Consider the following 25550-nt stretch of genomic DNA (forward strand, 5'->3'; position numbering starts at 1 on the left):
TGACAGTAGCTAAATCAGTGAATGCTCCATTGACAAGATGTCAGCTGACAAAAACATGATTGCTCATACGCCTGTACAAGGCCATCTGGAGTCTGCCTCCAACTCTCAACCAAGAGTGTGTATCCTCAAACCATTCACACCAGTGGTGTGACGAAATTAAACACGTCTAAAAATCAGCCCCTCCTTAGCTTCCTTCTCAGCCTTTTCCAGAATCAGGATCACAATTTCCTCCTTTCTCGTGCTTAACCTTTATTTCCAAGATAATTTTGCACAAAAAAAGCCGTGCATCATTGGAAGCCGGCCTCCCCCTCCCCACGCTTCTGACTGTAGAAAGCCTTTCATCTTAAAGAATCCGTAATACATTTCAACACCTATTTTTAAAGTAATTCTTTTTTTATTGGAAGCAGATTTTTTTCCTACAACACCAGCTTCTGATTTTTGTCTTCCTTTTTTGTTATCCTTTCTGATTTTTATTTATGTGAAGCATAAAATGTGGAGCTGATGCACAACTGAAAGATGGGCTTACTTGTTTTCTTTTGTTCTACAATCCCTTGCTTTCCTTTTGTCCTTGGTATGGGTACTTGTTTGACTGGCATGGCTTATTGGAGTATAACAAGCATAACTCTGCCTCTTTTGTACTGGGACAATTCTCCCACAAACCCTGAACAGTGGGCATTCTTCCTCACACACTATTGGGTGTAGACTGGAATTGAAAGAAACTCCGAGGCCTGCTACTTCATCCCCTCCCTAGTCTCTTTGTTTTGGGTTTTTTTTTTTTTTTTTTTATTTCCTCTACCACCCCCTCCCCAACACCTCCTTACTTCGCCTGGCCGGAAACATTTAATTGTCCTCTTTTACAGAGAAAAAAAAATATTAATTGAAAGTTGCCCCCAAGCTTACTTCTTAAGATTGCTCTCTGAACAAATATTATATGAGGGGAGAAGCATGCCTGAGACCCTTTGTGAGGTGTAAAGATTCTAGTGCAAAGGCTATTGTAACATTTCTGATGTACCTTTTTTTTTGTTTGTAAACCTCTGAAATTTCCAGGTGGTGTGATAATGTATGTAATACGTGCTAAAAAATAAATTAAAAAAAGGTTTTCCTTCCTAGGGTCTGTGAATTAAAAAGTTCTAGTGCATGGTCAATCAGTTCAACCTTGAGATAAATAAAACATGTAACTCAAATTATATTTATATATAACTTGTGTGTGTATATATATATATATATATGCAAATTTCAAGTACGACATGCATGATTAAGAAATATTAATTTATTAATAAAGCATAGTCACATAAAAAAATGTTTAATACTAGCGAGTATAACAGTAGTGGCCACTGTGTTTCCTGTATCTGTCGGATTTGATGTTTTGATTTGGCCAGAGAGGGGAGGGTTCAAGTGATGGAGGAGGGGGCTTTGGGGCGAAGCAAAAAAAAAAGGGGACGAAATAACACCTCTAATCCAGCTTGTGGTAAATAGGCTGACAGCTTTTAGAATGAGTTTCCTTTCTATTAGTCTGAATATTATGCTAAGCCTTAAGCATTAGTTTTTTATGTTGCCATAGCAGCCCTGTTCCTGCAGGGTTGTGACCTGTGATGATTACAGTACAAAGCTTATAGGGTCTTGAAACCTCCTTTGAAGATGAAAAGTCTTTGATGGTTTATATTTATGCAAATCTCTTAGATATGATTTACCCAACTGAGATTGAATAGAGAGATGATTAAAATTCCCAGTTCCTTTGATATCCATCAATGGCAGAATATTTCCTTAAAAACGAATTGGACAAACCTGTCATTTTTGCCAATGTTTTCTGAAATAACGTTATCGTACCTGTGAGACGTTTTCTTATCTTCTAGCAAATTGTTCTATCAGGATGCACATAGCAGACGTGTAATCTCTTTTTTTTTTTCTCAATGAAAACGGCCAAATCCATGCTTGAGCTATTGTATGTTTCCAGATGATAGACTTTGGAACTAGGGCTGCCCCCCTAGCTGCTCGTAGCTTGCTGTGAACTGGTCTCACAGAGAAAAATAGAAATCTTTTAGTCATCAAAGAATTGAACTTCCTTCTAAAGGCCTTTCTAGGTTAGCCAAAACTGTGAATGAGCGGCAGGGAAACAAAGAGTAAGGGTACGGCCTGTATAGAATAACGCGCCCTTAAACATTCTGTCTCTCTCTGATTATGTGATGTAAACAGCTAACCTTACCCGTTTATTATTATGATTATGACATATCTTTAGTTTTCAGCGATCATCATAGGTCCAAGAAAAAAAAACAAAGTGACTCTTGAGCCTTCCATTCTAGATTCATCTCTGTGATGGTATTAAACATGTAGCTTTTGGAATGAATGTCGGAAACTTTACACCAACATGTTAAGACGTTTTGAAAGGATGTAGAGACATTATTGTGTTGATAATTTTCTATACTTATTTCTGCATTTGTTTAAGCTATTCTTTTTGTTTTGCTTCACATATTTAATCTTAGTTTGCAGAAAAATTTCACTGCTACATAAAACGGAGAACTCTAGCACATCCAATACACTTAATTACTTTTGTTGAAACCGCCATGGGATTGCTGAATTTTAAGGTAAGATGCATCATTGGAATTTGCCATTGCAGTTTAGAGTAGTTAAAGTGTTACTTTAGAAATGGAGATTTATAGTTAAAGCATACATGTTAACAGTTAATATAATACATATAATGTATTCATCTTTGCTTGTAAAGCTGATATATGTCTATTTTTCCTGTATGAGTTCTTTTCCTTTGCTCCCTGTAGAAAAAAATGTAGCCCTCATTTAAACAATGCAAATTATATTTCGTGTACATTAAAAAATATATCACTTTATGTTCTCTTTAATTGTTAAATATTTCTAGGAATATTTACTGGAAAAAAAAAATATAAACATATTTTAAGGCAATGCTTCTTGGCCTTGCTGTGCTTCTCCGAGGCTTGAATCAAAACGGCACAAATGAATAAAAAATATAAAAATAGAAATGATAAAACAGTTCCTTTTTTATGATACAGTAAACACTTTTTTACACATAACAATGTTTTACATCTGTAAAATATTATGCCAAAATCATATTTTTTGGTGTATTTATTTTCTATAAAATATTGTTATTCTATTCTGAGCCAGTAGCAATGAAATGATGTTCTGATATTTTCACAGAACAATGCATTTGATAAAAATTAGTTAAATGAATTTTAATGTTGCAGTAGAGATACTATACACTTAATTAGGAGCAATACATGACTGCACACATCATTTGATCAACTGCTACTACTGATTCTCTTTGGAGAAGGGAGTGGGTGAAAATATGTCCCTTATACCATGGATTAATACCACACTCCCTATATACTAACGGCTGTCTGGGCCGGGACATACTCCATCATGAAGTAATTCCCCCAGAAGGTGGAGAGATTTATGTAGCCTACCCAGGTATGATTACAATCTAACCCAGTATTCACTATATGTATACTCATGTCACAAAATAAAACACCCAAATCTACTTTTATCACATGCACATGTGTACATTGACCGAGGCACCCTTCATATAGGTTCCAATATTTGCTTAAATGTTAATTGTTTATAGCAATGGCCTTTATGGCTGGGGGGTTTCTAATACCGGATTGTTTATAGTTGCATATTATTTTTGGGGTACATTTCCATAAAATTTGAAGATACTTCAATAAAAATACAAACTTCCCAGTACATTGATGTCTTTTGCAATATAATTTTATTGGTTCTATGTCTAAATCTATTTAAATTTTCCTGTGTGTTTAAGATGCCTGTATTATTTCTAATTTTTGTTCTCATGTTATCTCAACTTTAATGATAGGATGTTTGTGAAGAATGTATACAGAGAGGTCCCAGTGCTGGCTTTCACCTGGATGGAGTAGTGTTTGGAGGAGAAGACTTCCGCGCAAGCATAGGTTTGAGCTACTATCTTTACAATGAAATAAGACGCAGGAACATTGATACAGCGCCTTGTAGTGAATACTAAAGCAATGAGACACATTCTCACTCTTAATATATTTGATTCAGTTACAAACAGATCTCAGAGGTTACACCGCATACACACACACACCGTGAAAACATACTTATCCCTAAGTCAATTACCGAAAGGAAGTAGGAAACAAAAATACAATGAAAAGTAAATATGTTAATATGTTTCATGGTAACCTATTTGGCATGGCTACCTATTATCTATCATTACCTGGGTACTTAGAAACCTAATTTGTATAGTTTTATAATAGCGAAATATGTATGTTGATTTAAAATACGTACTTCATGCAAAATCTTGCTTATTTCAAACCTACTAAAGAACATGCTTCATTACTCTTTGCTCTGATATTATGTTATATTTATATGAGGTGTAGCATTTTTATTAAATAAAGTATATTTAGAATAAAAGTAAGGCAGACACTTTGAACTTACAAAACGTAGTCATATACCTTTATATGCAGCTTGTAGCTAGAGATGCAATGTTGCATTAAGCACAGGTAGAGCAGTTCAGTGTTAATTCACTACAATCTATGAACAGTTACACACTGCTTATGTCTAAACGTTTATAAAGGAAATTCTTTCTAGGCCAATGTAAATTCAGGTGATTGGCACTTTTGTGAGTGTGCAGATGGTCATTTCATTTAATCTAAGAATTTAACAATTCCTCTGTTTCATTTTCTTACTTTTTAATTCATCTTTATATACCCCAACAGTTTAAATAGTGCCCCCTACCTAATGCCATTCTTCTCGGGCACCCTCTACATTAAAGCACAGATTCAGCACTGGCAGTATGTGGACCTACAGAAGGAAGTAAAAAACATCTTTCTGTTCAAATTTGTAATTTTTGTGGCTTTTATCTGCTTGTTAATTTTACATTAACTGGCCTAACACAGCACACCGTTTGATGAGATCATTGTCTGACCTTCCGTGCCATCGCTGTACAAAGCCATTTACTTGGATGGTGCTGAAGCTTCTTTTTAACCCATCTCCAGGGAAAACTGGAGGAGATTTGCTGAAGGGCAATTTTGAAATATTAACTTTGCATAAAAAGTCCCACGTGGCAGCATTAGCTGAACAGAACTTTGTTTAGTACATATACTAAGAGTTCATTCTTGAACATAATCTGATTATTTCACCATTGTCATATAATTATTGTCTAATAATAATAATAAAAAGTGTCTGAATAACTGAATCCTCAGATGTTAGGACACTTTATTTCAGCATTTTCATTGGCATTTTGGTTATATAATTATATATCCTTTTTTATCTGGAGAGCAGAAGCCACAGTTTGACTTGCCTGCCTGCCTGCCTGCCTGCTGTAGGATTTATTTTGTCTTTATATTTTTTAGCAATATGAATATATATTTAAGCAGGGTCCTCTTTACGTAATTTTTGTCTTTGTCAGTTCTATTTTTGTCATACCCTTTGAATGTATGTACCGTAAGAAGGACTGTGTTAATTATTGGTGCTATATATAAATAAAAGATAATAATTTACATCGATTACGTGCTATCTCACTAGACTCTGCAGCTGTAGCTTGTCATTAAGTACTGGTGGGAAGCCTGTTGTCTACAAACTAAATATTTCACCATTAGGGATTCCTGTAGACAAATCTAATTTAACTAATCGCTAATATAGTTATTTTTCGATTCCACAAATGCATGACCCTTATATCCAGTTGTCTTGTGTATTGTTTGAAATATATCTTCCATTCTTCCCTTTATCCCTGTTCTGAGTATATGTTAATCACACATTTTACAATGCACCCACATCAAGGGGATGCATCAATTTATTAGTAGTGTAGTATTAGTACTGTAATGCAGGCATATTTAGTGATGCCGCACAAAATTATGATATACTTAAAGAAATAGGGACATAGTATATGGAACCCTACTAAGTGGAGCTTGCAATGAAATTTGAAAGTGGAGTCTATTGCACATGGCATGTCGTGATTGGTTCAGTAAGCAATGATTAAGAAAGCATAGCGGGCAAGTAGCTTGGATGGAGCAGCTATTCCATTGATACCAATCATGTATTTAGCAAAGAATAACTGCTCTTTGAAATTTCTGGAGATAGGAAATGTTTATGTAGTGGAGTCAGGAGGGGTAACAAATGCTACTTCGATCCTTGAAGTGATTTATAGATTAATTGGTTAGAAAAAAACTGGTGAAGTATATATGAGTGGATGTTACAGAAAAGTCACCCTGCATTGTGTATTATACCCAGCGAGGCTCCACCATGCATAGTTGCCAACTGTAGACATACAGGCCCACTAGATGTCCCATGTAGTCCTATGAACTACCACTATCTAAAGCAAATGGCAGCTTTATACTGCACATTCAGATATAGTTCCCATCATAAGGTGGTTCCATTGCATTGTTCAAACCAGATGCATAACTCCTCATTCTACTTAAACAAGGCTTCACCTGTCATTTTATTAAGTTCTTAATTCTACTTTACTTTTCCCTTTATTGGTGATATTTTGTACAAGAAGCACCATCATTATTGTTATAACACATTCCACCAGCATCAATATAAGTAACCGTCTCTTCAGATGCCTTGCACATTACATACACATTTCCCTATCTTTGATTTGAGTAACCCTGTCCTCTTTGCCCACATTTCCATGTTTAATATCTGTGCCCTCAATAACCAGTAATGTTTTTATGTTTCCATTGGTCTCTTCTAAACACAGGTATTTACACTCTTGAAACCCTTGTGTTACCCTTTTTATATTCTTATACTGTCTTTTTAGCATATAAACCTTATGTGTCTGATTTCCTTAAATCCTTATGTTCCTCCTTTTTCATGTTTCAGTCTACCAGCCACTGTCTCATTCCTCTCTTCCATTTGCCGTTTTGTGTCATTGTTGATTGGCACATAAAATCTATTAAGTTTGGGTTAAATCTGAATTATTTTAATGTATCTGCTCATTATCTTTCAGTGTATAGACGAAAGATGTTGTCATGGTATGTAGTAAGATGTTGTCATGGTATCACATTTAGTTACTCTGAGCATTCTGAAGTAGCTGTAAGTAACAAATGTAAAAAGTGATGCTCCAAACAGTGCTTGCTACAGTCCTGTTTGTTTCCTAAGTGAATATTTTAAATGTCATTTACCAAAGCGATTTTATGTATAAACATTGTACTAATTATGATATTAAATTATCATGTAACCCAACTTGTTAACAGGTATACATGTTATAATTGTTATGCCCTTAAGTGAAAATGGTATCAACATTAATGAATTGTATTAGCGTTAATAACTGGTACATCCTTCAACTTTCAAGGTGCCACGAGTAGCAAAGATACTCATGATGTGCTGTATGCCAGACAGAAAATCATCGTTGTAGCCAAGGCTTTTGGACTACAAGCCATTGATCTGGTGTACATAGACTACAAAGATGGAGAAGGCCTTCAGAGGCAGTCAAGAGAAGGCGCCCTGATGGGATTTACTGGTATGTTTGCGTAATTAGAAGTTGTGCTTTATTGTTACAGTGTAATGAGTGACAGAAATGCAATAATAATGGGTAAACAAAAAAGGTAATATGACAAAATGCTGTTGTTCAAATTTACTATGCACGATTTCTTCCAGACATGTTTTTATTTATTTCAAGGCTTAATGAGCAAAGAAAAAAGTTATGACTCTTAACTTGAGTAAATATCATTCCTATCGTTCAACTGCATGGATTTTTAAAGAAAAAATGTATCGCCATTTATGATATGCTACTGCAATTATTCCAACCACATTTTTTTTTAGTGATATGCTCATACTAAATAAAAATGCTTACCATTCTTCGGATTCGTGGTTTTAACATTTTTTAATAGACAAAAGAAATGAAAGTTTCTTTACCAAATGGTAAGCCGTCATCTGCCACATGCTGTCAGCACACAAAACAGTCCAGTACACTCTATATTACTACAAAATATTTTTATTCAAAAATCTACGTTTCGACGTATGTTGGGTCTTCATAAGGGCAAAAATAAGTGGCAACATGGGCACTTCTGAAATCCTTTATCTTCCTCCCCTTGCCTACAGCTGCCTCTTCTGGCCCTGCTGCACCTGTGCTAGCTCTTTGTCCAATATCATGTTGGGAATGTTACTTTGAACCGTGTCTGAACTTCAACAAATAAGTTACTGAGATGTATGTCTATATATTCATACGTCCTTTTTCATTTTTTGATGTGTAAAATACAACAAACTCATGAACGTAAAGTAGTAATTTCACAGAAAGTGCTTGCTTTGGCGTTTAAAATACGGTTCAATTAAATGAATGTGTCCATTATCTCTAGATCAGGGACATTTATGGTGTCTAGTTTGCTTTATGAAGACGAATATCTAAACATATTAAAAACAAAAAGTAGCCAAACCATGGAAGAGGTTATTCTGTAATATCCTGCACAGGAAACACAGTGTACCGGCAGATGGTGCAGAGACGAGGGTGGTGGTGGGTCACACACAGCATTTGGAGGGGGGCAATAGGACATAACGTGTGGATAGTTTCAATCACATTGACTACAGACTGTGAGGAGTCAGATTGGCTCCATCACAAAGTGAAACAGGAAGAAAGCAGGAAAAAGAATTTTCTTACCAGGGGTTTGTTATATCCCCCACATTCCAGCTACAGAGCAGCGTGTAGCATTAGAGCCCGGTGCCTTTGTAACAGACACGTGCAACATCATTCCCAGTACAGACGTGTAACCAGAATACGTGCTAAAATACTAAAAGAAAAAAAAAAACAGGAAATATATGCTTAATGCAAATGAATAGTCTTCCACATTTAACAATTAGCATTACAATCCTTCTAGTAACATGCATGCAGAGAACTCAGTGAGTCATTTGTTTTCAGTAGATCTGCAATTGCATATTCATTTACTGGTCAGTTGTAATAAAAAGGTGAACTATTAAGAGCGCATGGTATTAACACCAGGATTTTTTCCTTTTTTATTATCGTGAGGGTTTTTTTTCCTGGTAATACATATGTAAACATTAGGTTTATTTCAATAAATATTGTATAACTGTCTAGTTGTTGAAGATTCTTTTTTTTTGCATAAATATTGTAAAAAGGGAAATTAGCGATATGGAAAGCAGTTTTAGATTTTTCCATGGAGACACAGAGATAGCAGCAAGCACCGATCATTCATCTTAAGGGCTGAGTAACTACTCAATGGTTGTATTAGGCCTGAGTGTTGTTCATACAGTTACGAACCAAGTACTTTGTCATACAGTGTGAGGTCCACAGCAGTAGTCAAAATAGGTCTGTAGCTAGTGCCTTAGACAGATATCTTTCGTTTTTTAGGTGATCATTACAGTTTTAGCCTGAAGCATAATAGAATAGGTTTCTTGCAGAAGTGATAAGGATGGAAAGAAGCGGTACCATTGCAAGGTTTTATAGTAAAAATAAATAAACCTTTGTACTGTGGATTCTGATTCATTTTATTCTAGTGCTCTGGGTACATCTGAAAGAACACACACATCAAAAAGAAAAATGAGCTAAAGGCTATCCTACCGAAATAATGGAAGAAATGTTGCAGATAAACAATTATTTCTTAATTTTCTTGATTTTTTGAAATATATATATTTAACACTAATTGGCAAATTCAAATAATGCCCTACAATAAATGTGTAAGTGTGTAAAGTAACTAATAGTCTTCTATGTTGTATGTTCCATGTTGTAATCTCATACAAACATGTTTTACTAAAGTAACCAAGAGAAACCCATTTTAACTGATTGCCCAGGAATATGTGTCTCTAAGTTAACACAACTAGAAGGTCCAGAAGGCATTAGTAGATTGGGATCCCAGGGCAAGCATAGCTGGTGTTAAAATCGCAAATGGGCTGACAGGGGAGTCGGCAAACAAATCCTAGTCCAAGATGAAGGTCAAATGCGATTTAATGCGAGAAAAAACGTTCATTAAATCCCTTACCATAACAGAAATGATCAAATAAATCTACTGGTATCTCATAATACTTGAAATACCATGTCTATTGGGTGAAAACACAAAATAAGTGATTGATATGGGTGAGTGGTAGTGAGACTGGTAGACCGATCTACCCAGCAAGTAGTTTATTAGCCCTGTTGAAATTAATAAATCGGTGAGCACTCAGAGATAAATATATTGTATAGCTTCTTCAAATGATAACCCAGCAGACCTTGAATAAAAATTCAATGATGGATTGAATAAAATTCAAGGATGGATTGAATAAAATTCAAGGAGGAATTGGACAAGGTGTATTAAAAAATGTGGAGAGATTGTGCTTAATGTTGAGAAAACATAATCCTCTTAAACAAAAGGGCATTGCTCATTGTAGTCATATTTTTGTTCTTATTATCCTTGTTAGAATCAATATCTAACTGCTCAAAGAAAAGAAAGAAATAATAAGGCAAGTTCAAGCCCTTTTAAAAATGTCTGTAAGTACTTTGGTTGTTTAGCCTAGCATATTCTAGCATTAGTAGACAGCATCATACAAACTCACCTTGTTTTGTTACAGAAATAGACCCTCACATGAAGAGCTGGCATTGCGTTCTATAATCCCTTCATAGCTGACAAATTGACCTAAAATGATATGTCAAGTGGTGTTGGATACCTGAGCAGACAATGTAGCATTGCAGCTTATACAGATTACATGGCAATTGTGACACATAACTCCTTCTCTTGAAACATTTCATAAGGAGTTCTGCGCAGAGGTTATTATCCGAATCCATCTGATTGATGTGAAATACGATGCACTAACGGTCTATTGTTGTTTGCTATTCATCAAGGACTTTTCTGTGTGTTAAATTGTGTAGGCATTTTTTTATGTTTTTTATTTTTTTATTTTTTTTTTAAGTATCCATGGACTCACCACACCACACAGCTCCTCCAATACTGTTGGATAATTGATCTGCCCTGTTAACTATACAGTTAGGCTTTAGAATGTGATATATTCATACAGTAAGAAAAACATATGTTTTATATATTGCATATAATTTGTTGTACATCTACCAATAATGATTTGCAGGATATCTAACCAATAGTATTTTTTATTTTGTATCAAATTGTCCTTTATTAAATTCGAGTTAGCATATTGGTTGTGTACTTTTTTTCTCGTTTCTATTAAGATATTTATCTTGTTTACTAAAGATCACTATGCATATATAAAAAACAAGACTATATTGTACTTTAATGACCGATTTATATAGTTGAAGGCCAATTAACTTTAATGTATTCTAAGGCATTGTAGGCTTCTGAGCAGGGCCCTCTTTATGCAATGGTTTCTCTTAGTGTGTCCATTCAAGTTTTGTCATCCCTCTGAATGTATATACTGTAAGAAGCGCTGCGTAACTTGTTGGTGCTATATAAATAAACGATAATAATGATAATTATAATCATACGTTTCTGAGCAGGGTCCTTTTTTATATAATGCATCAGTTTGTCTTAGCGTGCCAGTTCTAGTTTGGTCATACCCCTTAAATACACCTATTGTAAGAAGCTCTGCGTAAATTGTTGGTGCTATAAATAAAATATAAAAATTATAATAATAATAATACGGCATATGCTGCTCCATCCCAGACTTTTTGTCAAGGTCCAGGAGAGGACTTGCTCCCTCTAGCCATTTTTTTTTTTAAATGATTTTTTTTTTTTATTACAAAAAATGTAACATTACAAGCAGACGTGTATATACACGCGCGAGTTTATATATTTAAATATATATGCAAAACTTTAGTTTGCAGAGCTCTGACAGATGCTCCTAAATGTTCTCTCCTCTGGTGCTGAAATGGTTGTAAAAACGTCGTATACAAAATGTTGCAGACCAGACATGAGGTGAAGATGTAAATTACATGGCTCTTGTCATTAGCACAATTGTTTTTATGAAGGATTTTAGTAAAAACAATAAAAAGTAGGATACATAGTATTCAATTGTATATACTTTTCCATAGAGAGAAATATACGGTTCGTACAATGACTCAGCACCGCTGAATTTGAGGGCGCTATATAAAACAATAAATAATAATGACACTTTTTTTAATCCCCTCTCCCCATTTTCACATTTAACCTGGTTAATAACACAGTGTCCAAGAGCCCTTTTGCTTCTCCTGGAAGGATTTTATTCCGCCTATCAACCCTTTTCTGCCGGCTAGACAATCAAGGAAAATAAAATGGGCCTCCTTTTTTTGTTTGCTTTAAAACAGAACTGATTATTTGTATTCTTTTAAAGCGCTGTGAATTCAGTCAGGGCTGCATTTATCCTTCCATGCAGCCTGAGCACAAGGAAAGGATTCATGCTGCTCTGGAGTGCCAGGGATAAAAAAAGAAAGCCATTACAGTAATTATTTGTTATTATTTAATGTCTAGTCCGGGAGGCATTCTCCATCTTTAAATGTTTGACACATTTTGCGTGAACATCTGTTGTTGATTCATGTTTCTGGTGTTATTAATCTTCTCGTAGGTAAGCAGGTGATTCACCCAAGCCAGATTCCTATTGTCCAGGAGCAGTTTACTCCGAGCGCTGACAAAATAAGATGGGCCCACGAATTGATTTCTGCTTTTCAAGAACACCAAACATTAGGAAAGGTAAAAAAAAGAATATTAGTTGGACGTGGCATTCTCCTTGGTTACAGACATCCAGTGCAATAACCCCATACAGTGAAATTTGTGTTTCTGAGTTTAAGAGAAAGATTTGTTTCTTTATTTTAATCGTTCTCCACTTCTTGGGTTATAGAATCTATTGACACATTTGTTCCCCAATTTTTTAGGTTTCCTTGTCTGTATGGTTTTTTTGTGTCAGTACCTCTTGCGTTCCTCCGTGTTGCTTATATAGATTTTTCTTTCCTTGTTGCTACCCTTCTCTTCATTTTTTTATTCTTCCTCTCCTATTTAGGGATGCTATGTTCACACATTCAGGAATACAAGGTTTGCTGAGTGTAGCATACTTTTCGAGCAGAAGGGCGTGCTGTTAACCTAAGTTATTCTTCCTTCAAAATCAGCAGCATATCCATCTTGCATTCGAAATCAAGTCACAGCAGAGAGAGAGAGAGAGAGAAAAAAATAATCACTTGAGGATGTTAACTCTATTAATCTTGTGTTATGCTAGGTCTGGATTTCATGTCCATATAATTCTTTTTAATTATAATTATTAAGAAGTTAACACCGTGCACAATGGTGATCTGGATATACAAGCAAACAAATTAAGAGCGAAATATGGTTGTTGCTAATTTAGTGCATCATTGGATCTCATGTTTTCTGCACTGTGGGTTTCAGCTATGTAAATATTGCACTGGCAATGCCCAATTTGTCTGCAGTTTGTGCCTGTAATACTTAAATTAGGCGCTGCCTGAAGGGAGGTTTTATGCCAGTTGCAGCTTTCTATGTTAATTATCTCTTTGTTTATTTAAAATAAGTCCGAATTGCCTTTTTTCTTTTTACAAATGAGTAAAATGTTATATTTTAAAAGAACATTATAGTGTACCATGCCACATAGTTGAAATCATTAAATAGAAATGACTGCAGAAATATGTATCATCACGCTGTGTGTAGTAATTAGTTGCATATGGGGTCTGATTTGCAAAGAAAGTATACTCAAAAGAATAACTGCAAGCACCAGCTAACAATTTTGCTTTTTGCCACAAAGCTTGAATGCACTTTTTTTCTGTCACAATTTTCTGTCATTTTGTGGAGATCTCAATTTAGACCTCATCTGTAATTTCCTTTGCTGAACACATAGAGCTTTCCCACTCACAGTAGCGAGGTGCTGCAAAGGTAGGAAGTCGACCATCCGCGGTCTGTGCTGTTTTGGGGCGTTTATTCTCAATAGCAGGATTTTCATAAAGGCTTTACTAAACAAAGGCACTAAAATTAACTCTTAGCAAGTCAGAGAGCTACTTAATTAAAAGCAAGGTCCTTGGGCTCCTAAAGATTCTTTGTATGATTTAAGTACTTGTGTAGCTTCTTCTCTGCTGATGCCATTCTGTCATTCCCCTTCATGGAGACAGTTGAAGTTTGACAATAAAGATTTACAAGTGAGAATGAGGCAAAATATTAATTATTTATTATTTTTATAGTGCCCATATAATATACATTCTATACTGTTGTTACAAACAGATAGGGAGCATTACATGACTCAGATGTGACTGAGAACCTAGCCTGGAGAGCTTACTGTCTAAGGGGAGTAACAGCATCGATGAGACAAAAGCATATAGTCTTTTTTGACCTAACTATGTGCTTGCTAGGAAATGGACAAGTCTTTTACTAATAACTGAATCTCGAAAGTTAGATAACCTGCATGGGAGACGCCAAGCAAACATTCTAGAGATGAAAGTGAAAGAAATCTGTTGACAAAAGGTATAGGCAAAGACCAGAGTCATAAGGAAGACAAAATGCCTTAAAAACTCTGTTATTATGGGTATGGAATGGCACACCATTGGTACTGTTGAACAACGTGATACTAGCGTGGGTAGAGAATCCTCATGGATTTCTGTCTGAAGGCTCATTTCCTTTATTAATATAGCCATCATGAGTCCATTTTGCATTCTACAGGACCACCCAAGCTATTCTTGATCAAGAGGCTTAATGGAGTTGGTCCTTCATAAGGTAAAGGCAAATCAGGGAGATGAAACTGCAACTCTCCTGAAAACTCGCTCTTTATTGAATAAACTGTAAGCGTCTAGGAATGAACATTACTTTTTATATTTTACTGATTTTACCTGGTATGGACCATGGCTTGTAATATCATAAACATATCGGGGAACTCTCTGGGTTTGTGCCCCAATATCATGGTCTCATGGTGAAAGGACAGATTGTCGGGGTCACACCGTCTGGAGCTGACTCCACCCTGTCCTACGTGACCTAAGACTGCCAGTTGGTGCTTTTGCCACCAGTGTGTTATGGTTCATATGCCTGCTTGAATGCAGGCGACTCCGTTAAGAGTGTCTTTAAAAAATGGCAAGGCAAGGTTTCCATGAGGACTGATATTAGAGCCTTTTGGTTAACACATTTGGCAAGTCCCTACATACAATCTTCATTATGTGCTATTAAATGCGTAATATTTCAAGTCTCAGGGTCAGGTCATTTAGAAAGTTCCCAGGTATGACTGTAAGGTGAACACAAAGCAGGTTCTGTATAAAAAAATGATTCTGTAGCAAGTTGTGACTACTGTTCAACCTAGCAACCAATGGAACAGTCCATCCAGCAAGAACATTTTTTTAGTTGCTGTTGTGATAAGATCACTTCTCAGGTGTATGTAAGCAAATGTTAAGTATATAATGTGATGTTCCTCGTCTGGTTTACTGGTTAAAGGCTATATGAGAATGCTTAACTAATGTTTAAGTCAAAAGCAATAATGTGTCTATAAAAAGGATATTTTGCATTGTACTGCATACAAATTGGTGCATGCATTGTTTAGTTAGGAGCTAGAAAATGGCCGATGTCATATTTTCCAACCTCTCTCCGTGTCAAAAGCAAGGAGCATTGTCTTTTCTGTACACACACACACCGTAGTCCACCCTTGGAAATCAAGCAGAATAACGTCAGCCAGCCACAGTATTCAGCTACGAATTAGTTTTCCTTTAACTAAACCCTGTCCATTAAACCTCCGGGATCAGCCCAAAATACGTGGGCATTTTAGGAGGTTCTCGGGGAAGAGTATATATAATAGGCTCCCTGGGCTTTTTCCTGTCCTGTTACCTTAGGTCCACAGAGAACGCTAAGACTGCTGATAAGGTGTGTAGCTACAGAATATGGCCCCTAAATATTTTGTCTCCTGACCACCGCTCTTTTACCTTCTCAATCCGCAAAGACAACGGAGCAGAATAAAATACATTTGTGTCAGCATGGGCAAGTTTATTCCTACTCGGAATTCACAAACATGCAATGCTTCCAAAGTACTTTTCTAGGAGGAGACATGAAAGTAATGAGACAAGGTATACATGTATGTAAAAGTGTTAATGCTTGCCTTGAGTACAAAGTACATTTTTTTCTGTAGGATTAATGAATGCTATACAGGTTTTTGTAGAGGCAACCTGATTTCAGACTGGCAAACAAAATAGCTAAATTGTACGGCTATAACTCTACACAAAACTCTCACAGAAGCCAGCTCAGTGCACACAAAACATTATTAAGATTATATATATATATATATATATATATATATATATATATATTAAAATTTGTTTTGGGGCAAGATGTGTATGTTGTGTAATAGAGAATAACACTTACAAAGCAACAATACCCATGAAGCCTAATAAAGTGTGTCCTATTAGGGCCTAGTGTAAAATGTATAACACTATTAATATTTTAGTTTGTTTTTTTTCCAGCAGCTTCTTATATTGTGTTTTTTAAAAGTAGAAATAAATGAATGAGCAATAAATGATGACATCAATTTACAGAAATACATGTTGCCAGCCATTGACAAATAAGTGAATTGAAGGAAGTTATAAAACGTGTATGTGAGCAGCTGCACCATTTACTTTAAACATTTTAAAGGAAAGCTATGAGCATGTCGCCACACAATGCAAGTGACAGGGCTGGCGGTATTGTCGCCTCTTCTCCTGATGCGTGTTTGGGTCTGTCCCTATTGTGTCTGTCTTTACGACAAAGCATTTGGACTCAGTGTGTGTCCTGCAGTTTGTAATAATCCAGTTGTCATTTCAGCAGAGTTTGGGGAGCCTGTTATATTAAATGTGTTCAGATCTTTGCCTTGCTGTATAGCCCCTCTGTCACCCTCGGTACTGCGTTCATGCTGTATAACTAAAGGGCAGACAAGAACCACAACCAAGAGGTGGCAAGGTCAGAGAAACAAGTCTAAGTGCAATCAGGTGGGGGTGACACCCAGGAGGTGACGGGAAGCTGACTTGCTTCTTCAAAAAGGTCAAAAAAGATTGTTACATGTGTTCATTGGAGTTTCAGCAGAAATGTTTGTCCCTCACCACATGTAACTGACGGCACATTACTCACAAACATACACAGAGGCACAAACTGGTTTGCGTAACCTGCAATTCAGGCTCAATTTAATTCTTCTGAGCGTCTTTAGGGTCCCGTCAACCTCCTCATTGCTCAAACCCTCAGAGGATAGTGCTAAATTTTACTTTTCCCCTAGCATCAAGTACCCAAAATATACAGGTGGACTCTGCAAAAGCAAGCGGTTTTAGGAAGATCCATATTAACTCTTCTGCATTTATATAATATACTACATATGTGTGTAATTGTATGTATGTTTTTTATATATATATGTGTATATATGAATAAACATATTACAGCACCATGGAAACTATTGGAGCTATACAAACGAAACACTACAATAATAGTTTGCCAAAAATAAATCACCCCCTGAACAACTTAATGCCAGAGTTCTAAGCGAGTTAGCACAGTTGTCATATGATATTATTTAACCCTACTGAAATGTAATGGGTAAGAGATACACACTATGTGGCAGATTCTATAATCAAGAAGTGTATTTTTTTTTTACGTTTTTATATTTCATTAAAGTTACAGCTAAAGGTGATTCTTGTTAAAATAGATTTTCATTACAGTAAATATACCTTTGCCTAATCCAGACTGCTCAAAATGTATTTGGGTCACCGTGCGACTCATCACTAGCTAAATCTTGGAGTCAATAGTTTTTCTAGCCAAAAAATATGTATTAGCTTCTATGTGCACCTGCGGTCTCCCAGTTGGATACTTGTCCCTTGCTTAAAAAGCATTTGGGGGATTTTTTTATGGCAGATTTTGCTCCTCTTCTAGATTGAAAAATATCACACAATAAAAATCTGATTTTATTTGTCCATCCTTAAAACATTTTAATAAAAAAAAAAGTAAGGAGAAAATATTAAATCGGCTTTGATTTACTTTCTGCTTTCAGAAAGTGTAACAATGTTTTTGCAAACTGTAATAATAGATGTATCTAGTGAATTTTTCAAATCCATTTAGCTGTAAATGTTCTGGTGTGGTTTCTTTTCATGTGTGTTAACCTGCGAGTTACTGTGAATTTTGTATATATTCTAAAGAAGAAATGTTTCTCATTTCCTAAGACCAGTTTAAATGTGTAATAGCGATGGGGAGTTCAACGCAAACCTAATGGGGCGAATTGTTTTACATGCCATATGCTCAGCTCGCTGGAATAAAGTCTGCACTAAAAGAAGCATTGGTAAGAGAAGGATATTGCTAAAGAATGGATTCAATTCTTTATTGAAGTCATTGTTCTATTTATTATACATTCTATAGCATCCTGTATGAAACAAATACACCTGTGTTTTCACAAAATTAGCTCAGGTTTGGTTTATTTCTTTTGTATTTTAGTATTCCAAATAATAACGATTCCATGAATGCTGTGTGATATCAGGAAAACATCATTATGTTGTCATTAGGCACAATACAATCTATTAACAAAGCTTTCCAGGGCACCATTCTAGCGTGTACATCGAGTAAAAGTGAATAGTTATTTTTAAATAATCATAATAATAAATTTTCACTTTTGCAAGTTCAGACCTTTTTTTACTTCTATATCTATATGTGGCGGCATATTGTGTGTCGGCTTTAGGCAGCGAAAGGGTTAAAATATCCTACAAGCTTGGTTTTGTGGCAGTTCTGGACTTCTGCCAGCTCCGGTTTAGTGGTTGTCATTGACAACAACTTGCTGGATCTCGAAATTTTTTTTTTTTCTTCTGTACAAAATATTCCTGACCTGAAAATGGATGGTGGCTTGTAATTCGTAGAAGTTGTTGAATTATTGTAGATCACATGCCCATATATTGTTTAATTTTTCCCTCACCGCCGACTGACGCCAATTGCTTTTAAATATATTTAGAAGTGAATACACTTTGAAAATGAATAAAATGCTTGGCTCCAGTGTCATAATGGATACAGAATGTACCTTCTACTCTGACAAGCACAATTAAAGAGATTTTAGAACGCTTAAAGCCTGTTCACTAACTGGTTTTCTGTAATGGGTGGGGGGAAAAAAGCAGAAAGGCAGATCAAAGACGGTTATCAGAAGAAAACATGTGCTCCCCTGCATCTTCATCCTAAAACCTGATCACCAGGCTGACGGCTTGTTATGCCGAACTTTTATTGCGTGAATATTCTATGTAAAGGCTGCAGTTTTAGTGTTAATCTTACACCATTTGTAAATACAAAGAAAAGACTAATAATCCTCTAACAAAAAAAAAAAATATCCGAAGCTCTGTATGTTGCATATGACTTGCAACCAACAATATGCCTGACCTAATTTTTTCACCATTTAAGATAATTGATTGTTACTTGTTTCCTGTGAAATGTGTTATTTATCATTTTCTTAATAGGCAGATACAGGTTATTGTAAGTCTTTCCTGTCTTCATAATGCCTATACCGGGCCAGCTCCGGTGTAGGAGGCCTGTTTGAAAGTCATATGTAGCCAATTCATGATATTAAAGGCTCTGTTCAATCCGTTCTGCTGAAGTTACCACTTTTGTAACTCAATGCAGTGTTAGAAACATCATTCTTGATGTTGAAGAATATCCAAACACTTCCTAGAAATACTTATGTAATCATCACAAATGTTCCTTTTTTCTGAATTTTAGCGGGGAACATGTAATTGAAATGCGACACAAAAGCAAGCACCAAAATGTTGTTGCTATAGAAACTTGAAAAAAAGCTTCTTTAATATCTATGTGATGTTTTATTTGATTAAAGAATAAAAGGACAGATTTGATAAAGTTTACTTACTTGACATACTAGGGCATGGAATTAATGTTAAGTGGAACAGCACCTTTAAAAAATTTGCTGTAAGGTTCACGGTCATTGTAGGTAATGCATCAGGCTCTGCTGATGGCTGGTCAGTCTCGACGTGTGTTTGGCAGAAATAAATACAGGAATTTATAGCACCAAAAAAAGGATATCTAACACAGAACATATTATGATGCCATTTGTATGCAACTATACATTATGGGCAAAGGACAACTTGATTTACGTGGTTTTCTGATGGTGTTCGGTTAGACAGAACCGTTTTATGGCTACAAAGTTTATCTAAGGAATTAGATCAAACCATGTATTAAAGAAAATAAACCAGTCACTTTTTTTCTGTTACCCAAATATTTTTAATGTTACTTACCAGAAAAATAGCCGATAATAAATGGAATTCAAAGCTTTTCTGGTGTCTTGAATTAGACCAAAATTATGCGTCAGGAGCCAACGTGTGGCGTTTGTCAGTTGGGATCCAGTTATGTCACAATGTGTAAGGAAAAGGCGACAGTTAATTTGTTGGTAAAAGTCATCTGCTGCGTTAATAGTAGAAGTAGGAGTATAATTTCTGTACTGTAAGTGCTTACAGCGGGGTGCGGGGATTGTCAGAAATTGATGTTTGAAGCATGTGTTCAGTTGTCAATGAAACCTGTAGTATATCATTTAAAGCATCAAAAATGTGGTGCCACCAGTAGGCAGACATCATATAGTATATACAGCTGGCCAGCCATATGGCCACTAGTGTTTGTGGAGCTCAAGGCCATATCATTATGTTTAGGTAGGGTACAATTATTAAGTGTCATTCAGGTTGTTAACAAAGGTATGGCTGCTCATTCCATATGCAGATGAGTTACATTTTTTAAGGACAGATTGTAAATGGGTATATATTTTTATTTTACTCAAGATATATAGCATATAATTATATGTTCTTCAATAGTGTATTTGTATGTATATATATATATATATATATATATATATAACTCACATTTAAAGTTTTAGTAGAAGAGGAATACAAATAATTTACTAAGGAGGTCAATGGCAGAAACGTAGTAATAAAAATCTCTTGGCATTTATTTTCATTTTTTCTCATCAATATTTTTAGGGAGTTTAGCAAAAGCTCTTAAAATGCCAGCTTGTTTTTAACAGTCTTTTGCTTTTTGTCTCGCCCAGCATAATCGGGTACTCTTAACCTTAGTGGGCATATTCCTAATGAGAAACTTTTTGGCATGTGTGAAGCTGGATTTAAATTATGGGGAGAAGGTGGGCTTTTCTCCCAATCAATCGTATGGGAAGAATATTTCGATTTTTACTCTTCACTAAAATCATGGTTTGAATTCAATCGTATTAAATATGATCACTGAAAAGAACTGTAATACTTTTTCACTGAAATGCGTTTTATGGCCTTGTGAGGCATCAGCAGTACTAGGAACCCTCTGCTTTCTCACCCCAGTCATCAGGCTGGGGGAAATGTACCCTGACCCCCCCAGCACTCAAAGGGTAAGTTATTACCCTCATGAAGATTGAAATGTTTGTCAGAGCCATCATGATGTAATCAACTTCCAGGTCTCCCTTCAACTCTCCACCTTCTTCTCACCCGCCGTGACATAGGTGTATTTAGTGTATAAGACTGCTATGCTTACTGTATGTCTGATATGATGGAGCTGGGCCGGCACTCTTGCTTGCACACATATATTTTCCCTTATTAAGAAAGTAGAAGGCTCACTTGCAGCTTTATTTATAAAATTCAGCTGACTAGCTTATCCACCTGTAATATTTATAGCAAACAAAATGTAAATATCCATTCATGTCCATTTAACAGAACATTTTTTCATAGCTATTTTTAATTGAACAGTCTTGATTTCTGGATCATTTTGGGCCCAGTGGGCCAGTGACCAATAGAGCCAAGTACCTACCTATACTGCATATTGGATCTTGCTGCATCTGGCCACTGGATGGTTATGGCCGCACTTTCGAAAACATAAAAATGCAATACTCAGTTACGCTTGTGTCATTTGGTGGTCTCAGGCCTTAAAACACAAACTTAGTCATGCCCAGTCCAATAATGGTTTCAACTCACTTCGGTATTCATTTTGAAGGGAAAACAGTGGTAAATTCCTTCAGCTAGTAATGCTGAGCTGGCCCTGTATAATGCATACAGTGGTAAGAAAAAGTAAGTGAAACCTTTGGAATTATCAGCATTTATGTATGAACTTGTCTTAAAATATGAAATGATCTTCATTTAAGTTACAATAATAAACACAATGTGTTTTAACTAATAACACACAAAATATTGTATTGTTCTTGTCTATATTGGAGTCAGCAGTTGGTAAACCTGGAGTCTAATCAAGTAAAATGGTATTAAGGTGTGTTTAAGAACTACTAATAACTGACTTGCTGATTTGCATAAAGCTGGAAATGGTTAAAAAGTAATCTTAAAGAGTTTACATATTCATCAGTCCACAGTCAGACAAACTGTTTATCAATAGAGACGATTTAGTTCTATGACTACTCTACCTAGAAGTGGGCGTCCAGCCCAGATGACTTGAAGGGCGCAATGCAGAATCCTCAAGGAGGTAAAAAAAGAACCCTAGAGTAACAGCTAAAGGCTTGACTACCGTAAGCAAGTCATTGAACAGGCATGGAGTGAATAGAAGGACACTATGGAGGAAGCTGCTGGTCTCCAATAAAAAGCATTGCTGCGCACCTGACATTTGCCAAAGAGCACCGTAACACTCCACATAGTTACTGGGAAAATGTTTTGTGGACTGATGAAACTAAGGTTGAAACGTTCGGGAAGAACACGCAGCACTACGTTAAAAGTGTGCCGCATAGCAACATGAACGCATCATTCCAACAGTTAAGTACAGTGGAGGGAGCATCATTAATTGGGGCTGTTTGCTGCCTCGAAGCCTGGACAGTGTGCCATAGTTGAGGGGACAATGAATTCCCAAGGTTATTAAGGTTTCATACATGATAATGTCAGGATAGTTGTCCGCCAGCTGAAGCAGCTGTGCAATGCAGCAGGACAATGACCCTAAACCTCAAAGACATCCTAGGAATATGGCGGAGCATCTGTAAGGAAGGATGATCTAATTATCCTTCTGAATGTTCTGTAGGTCTGATCCAGACGTGCTTGTTTTGACATTACTGCTGCCAAAAGAGGGTTGGCCGGTTATTAAATCCAAGGGTTCACTTTTTCCACCAGCACTGTGAATGTTTAATGGGTGTGTTCAATAAAGGCGTGAAAAATGATCATTGTGTGTTATTAGATTCAGAACATTGTTTGTCAATAATTGTGATTTTAGATGTAGATCAGATCACATTTTATGAACAATTAGTGCAGAAAACCAGGTAATTCCAAAGAGTTCATTTACATTTTTTTGCTACTGTATATATTTTTTAAGAATCTTTTTTTATTTGCTTTTAAGCCATAATACAACCAAACATGAGTAGTGATCGCATTGTTATGTATTTCTAAACAATGTACTGTAATATCACCTGTACCATAATATCACCATACCGTATTATCACTTTATTATCACTTTATAATGTATAAAATAATAGTAACATCCAGGGGAGAGACATGAGTATTTGCCATTCCCCCCCCCCCCATGTGCTTTTACATTAATTCAGTTCTCCGCTATCCTCTGGGGCAAGTTTCTGGGACAATTGCATTATTTATCTTGCTTGTGCAGCTTGGTCGCTGTAAGTGTGGAGAGAAAAGGTGAAAATGCACTTTTGTACCAGACTTTTTCTACATTGATCACTTGCAGGACTAGTACAGAGATTTTTTCTTATCCTTTATCCTGATGTATCACACAGCGTACACCCCTGTTTACCGAGCACACCTTCAGGAACAAGGAAAATTTTTAACACTGAAGAAAGGCCAAATTCGGATTTAACACAAATTTTAAAACATGCTTAATATGGAAGAGTCACCCTGGAAATCAATGGAATATCCATGCTGATTGTTCTACAATTTTACTTTGGGCCAGAATACAGATGACTCAGCGATGCTGTCCTGCAACACTAGATCCAAAGTTTAATACTTGACATTCACATTTTTTGTTGGAAACATAAGAAATTTCTGGCGGGTTTATGTAATTACATTTTTGTTATATGTGGCAAAATTCAGATCCAGTGTCAGTCTACTATATTGGCAACCTCTGAGGCTACCTAGAGTGCTGAGCTTGTAGTAGGAGAAAGGACACCTATGTTAACAAGCAAGTGCATAAAGGTCAGCACTGTTGCAGTTATACATTACAAAACCACAGATTTACAATACAGTTTACAACGACTATACAAAGTAATGTGGAAGACCCAACTTCCATAAACCCAAGTGTGGATGATTGTTATACTGTCAAAGTAATTTTATACAAAGCTACAAGTATGACATAAAGAGGTTTTCCTGTGATATATATATACCTAGTTATTCAATGGATATAGCTGTGTCTAGTAGATGACTTTAGATTACTTCATGACCTATTTGGAGTAACAAAGTAATTTTGGACAATGTTTATTTATGGCAACTGACTTATAACAGTTTTCTGATATTTAGTCAAACGGCAATCTTAATTGCCATGGGCACCGCACACTTATACCCACCAAATATTTTAGGCTCCTACAAAAGAGACGCTCCAATTCGGAAAGATTAGCAAGAGGTATTTAGGTTCCAGAGAGGGACTATGCTTAACAAAATGTGGGCAACTGGGTAAGAGGTTGACAGGTGTATCATAACAACCAACGAAATGTTCCGGCTGATTGCTCCGATCTTAGTACTTTGCCTAAGAATAATTCCTTATTCGTGGCCCCTGTTGTGTCAACTGTAAGTTACCAACATCAACTGCATGCTCGTTACAAAGAAAGAGACATACTAAGCCCTGATTTGTGGACGTATCCCTTTCATGTGTTGCAGGGCGCATTCACTTTCCATGGGAGCATGATCGACATGCCCTTGCTTAAGCAGGCACAGAACATCGTTACGCTTGCCAGAGCCATCAAGAAGGAATCATCTGCTAAATGAAGCTCTCACCGGGAGGCCAAACCATACAGCACCAGTCTTAAAGGGGAGGAGGAAGACTTGAGAAATACACTGCAGAGCAGTCAGGGCTTATTCACATTGGATGCTTTTACATTTATTTTCTGTACATGTCTATACCATTAATTAAAATAAACATCAAGTTCTTCCTTTGTTCTATGCTTGGCTTTCAAGTGACTGCTATTCATTTAGCTGTCGCCCCATAAACTCATAAAGTGTATTTAAAGAAAAGGAGACAAGTGCAGTAAACTTGTAGTTCTCACAAAGTTGGACAACCTTGTGCATAGGGTCTGCAGCCAGATTAGCATGACACTGGACATACAGCTACAGGTCATATGCTTCTTGTTGTTAAATGGCTTAGCAAAGCTGTTTTGGAGAGGTTATCCCAGCTTGTAGCGAGGGTAAATAAACATAACAACTGGCCATTGTCCCCTATTCAGCATGTCCTCTTCTACTGGAGGCTAAAGGGTATTGTAGCTGCTCAGGATCAACTTGTGGTTGCCAGAGGACTCCAATGAAGTTTGAAACAGCAACAATCAGAGATTTTGTTTCTGTCCCCTCATTAAATCATGAGCCTTTGTGTCACAGCTAGGAAGGGCCTGTTCCTTAAGAAATTAACAGAATAGAAAGTTTGAAACCATGCACCAACCTCTCCATGTCCTTACACACTCACCCCAGGAAGGCTGCTTTGTTTATTTAAACATGTAAATAGAAAACATTTAACCCTCTCTCTGCCTGGCTGCTGACACTACAGGGGTACAAGGTTCAGTTCTCTTCTGTAAGCATCAGGTATATGCTTTGTGTTACACAGCCTCTT

General features: G+C 36.3%; 1 protein-coding gene across 1 annotated transcript in view; it reads left to right on the forward strand.

Annotated features, from left to right (window-relative positions):
• LOC149299916 (citramalyl-CoA lyase, mitochondrial-like) overlaps positions 1 to 24718 on the forward strand; it is a 121309-nt gene extending 96591 nt beyond the window's left edge. The window contains exons 6-10 of the mRNA XM_089485863.1: positions 2481 to 2582; positions 3836 to 3929; positions 7292 to 7459; positions 12433 to 12557; positions 24611 to 24718. Coding sequence (XP_089341989.1) covers positions 2481 to 2582; positions 3836 to 3929; positions 7292 to 7459; positions 12433 to 12557; positions 24611 to 24718 — 597 coding nt within the window. The remainder of the gene's footprint in view (positions 1 to 2480; positions 2583 to 3835; positions 3930 to 7291; positions 7460 to 12432; positions 12558 to 24610) is intronic.
• Positions 24719 to 25550: the final 832 nt, after the last annotated feature.

The sequence above is a fragment of the Sceloporus occidentalis genome, unplaced genomic scaffold, assembly GCF_023333645.1.
Source record: "Sceloporus occidentalis isolate IW3139 unplaced genomic scaffold, rSceOcc1.0.p SCAF_27, whole genome shotgun sequence".
NCBI lineage: Eukaryota > Metazoa > Chordata > Lepidosauria > Squamata > Phrynosomatidae > Sceloporus > Sceloporus occidentalis.